The 2,854-nt window shown below is 45.6% G+C and overlaps 1 protein-coding gene across 1 annotated transcript in view; it reads right to left on the reverse strand.

Moving 5' to 3' along the window:
- LOC107106872 (carcinoembryonic antigen-related cell adhesion molecule 1-like) overlaps positions 1-2,525 on the reverse strand; it is a gene marked incomplete at its 5' end in the record, with an annotated part of 51,116 nt that extends 48,591 nt beyond the window's left edge. The window contains one exon of the mRNA XM_015407091.1: positions 2,126-2,525. Within this exon, the coding sequence (XP_015262577.1) occupies positions 2,126-2,525 (400 nt within the window). The remainder of the gene's footprint in view (positions 1-2,125) is intronic.
- Between the last annotated feature and the right edge of the window lie 329 nt (positions 2,526-2,854).

Raw genomic sequence — 2,854 nt, forward strand, 5'->3', positions numbered from 1 at the left:
AGCTTCTGAAATCACTTTTTAAAACCTTATTTAGATACCCCACATCTCCACTGGTTGCACAAAATTTCACTCCCAAACACACACTTTCTGCATGTCAGAATCCAGACTGTGCCAATACAAATACCAAAAACCAGAACAAGGCAGTAAGACAGAAAAATATTGTTGAATGATGGACTGCTGCAGCAGGTACACACGAGGATATCGGTACCTGTTGCGTGCAACCAAAACATCCACGCACATTCAACCATGCTCTCTTCAGTTGCCAAGCCAGCAAACTGTACTATGATCGCTTTAGGATATAAATACAGAACTTCTGTTTCCCAAGGTCAGGTCAAGACCTGAAGGAGAAAATCCAATGGAATACTCTTCAATCAATCAACATAAGGGTTCAACTGACAGGGAGGTTCTCCCATACAAACATTAAAAAATGATCAAGATTTTCATAGGGATCATTCTCTCGCACAACCCTCACTCATTTCAATGATTCTGATGTGGGGATACTTTCTGGTGGATTGTACTCCAGAGATCAAATCTATTTCCCAAGCATGTACCCTTAACGTTCCTCAAAACTCCTGTCCGATATATTGACTGCCTTATAGTACAGTAGAGTTGCCACTGTCTCTACTGGACTAAGGAACTCTGCTACATCATAGCTATCATTTGCAGCTTAGCGGGCAATTTCACACCTCTTTTGGGGGTAGCTTTGTAGTATGTGCCAAAGTATTCACAGAAAACTTTCAAGACTGTGGCACAGCAGTCCTCAAAATAGCACCCATAGGTACCATGCTGCCCGTCAATGTATTTCCTGGTACCCACTTATATCTAAAATCTGAAGGGCAACAGGGTGTTTTGGATGGCTATCTACCACCTGACTGCAAACCAAGCTTGTCTCAGACAGCTGTGTACCCACGGCTGGGTCCTAGACCCAGACTTCCTTATTCTCTGCACTTGACAATCTTAAGGTGTGGCCATGCGGGCACAAAACTGCCCCATTCTTTGGAAACCGAAACCAAATGGCATCTCTCCCTCAAAGCCAAGAGCCAATCCACGGCAGCCATTTTGTGATTAGCCCTGCTGCCCGCCATGGCAGCCATTTTGTGGTGGCACCCGCCATCTTCCCCCCAGAATTCCAAAGTGCCCACTGGCTCCACAACATTGGGGACAACAACATCAACACATAACTCACTACATTTATCACAGTGGATGTGTGAATTGGTCTTTGCATGATCTCTTTCCAAGTGATGCTAAATAGAGTATTTGGAAAGCTTCGACTCTCTTGTGAGGCCACTGTCCATAAGATGATTTGCCCCATTTCCAAATTACCGGATTTCTGTTTGTTGCAGAATATTTGGCCATTTGGGCATGAAATGTGATCATTTCACTGTAGACTCAAAGTTCATTGTACGCACAGATATCTGTACCGCATGACATCATAGGGATGTGTGAATTGGCCCTCTCTGGTTCCAGGGCAGGATTTTCAGCCACACAGAGATTCATTCCAGAGGGGAAAATAAAAATAAAATCAGGGTGCATGATTTGGCAACAATGTGGAGGCTTCTACGCATGGTATACTTCACAAAGATCTACACTGCCCACGTTCTTCTGTCACCGATCATATACACACTCGCTTCGATGTTCCTTTGCATCTCGGACATCAATTTATGCTTTTGTGAGAATAAGCCTCACAGCCCATATCGGCTACCCCACTACACACAGGAAGGGCCATTCATCTGGAAAAACGAATTCTTTCGGGTTTCACTCTCACGATCCTGCATGCAGATTAGAATTCCCGTTTTATATATAAACCAGCAATGAATGCTAGGAGAAACCCCACCCTTTCAGCTACTAATTCTGTGTATTGATGCATGGTTTAAGGAGTCATTGAATCGTTCATATGCCTGTTATAGACTGTGAATGCAATGGGAACATATTAATTCATCGGGAATCTCCCATATCTCAGTAGATGAGGAAATGGACCCCTTTAGGGGAATTATTCTTAGAAATGTTTGTGCATATATCAGGTTTATCTGGCCTCCTTCCTTCCTTTGGCTGAGCAGGAGAAATTGCTCTGAATGACTGAAGTGGTTAAATATATGAGCTATAATAAACAGTGAACAAACCATACCTAAGACTTCCATACGCACACGCCCCCTTTCAGGAGCAGTAGGCACAGCCTTTGACACTATATAGACTCCAGAGTCGTTCCGCACCAGACTTCTGATGTGCAGGGAACAGTCTGAACCTCCAGTCTCCCGTCCAGTAAAGGCTGTACCATTCTGCTGCACAGGAGGTGATGTTGGGTAATATGTAAAGATCCGATTTGCTTCAGCGTCTTCTCCTCGATACCAGCTGCATAAAACAAAGTTCGATATCCCTCCTGGAATCAGAGTGACGTCCTGTCCTTCCAATGGCTGTGATGGTTCCACTGCAATAAGAATAGGAATCTCCTGGGCCTGGGCGACCAGGAAGCCAGAACTCAGGATGGCGGCTGAGAGGAGAGAGAAAAAGAGAGAGAAAGAAAGAAGCTTTCACTAGGCAACGGCAACAGAACCATCCAGACTTGGGATCGTTCTCTTGGGAAGACCTTGTGTGTCAAGTGCCAGCAAGCCAATTCCGACTAGAGTTGCCAACCTCCAGGTGGGGCCTGGTGATCTCCCACTATTACAACTGATCTCCAGACATCAGAGGTCAGTCCCCTTGGAGAAAATGGCTGCTTTGGAAGGTGGACTCTCTATGGCATTCTTCCCAGCTGAGGTCCCTCCCCAAACCCCACCTTCCGCCGGCTCCACACCCCAAATCTCCAGGTATTTCCCAACCCAGAGCTGGCAACCCGACTTCCGACTTATGGTGACCC

This window comes from Gekko japonicus, unplaced genomic scaffold, assembly GCF_001447785.1.
Source record: "Gekko japonicus isolate JY-2015 unplaced genomic scaffold, Gekko_japonicus_V1.1 scaffold2333, whole genome shotgun sequence".
Lineage (NCBI taxonomy): Eukaryota > Metazoa > Chordata > Lepidosauria > Squamata > Gekkonidae > Gekko > Gekko japonicus.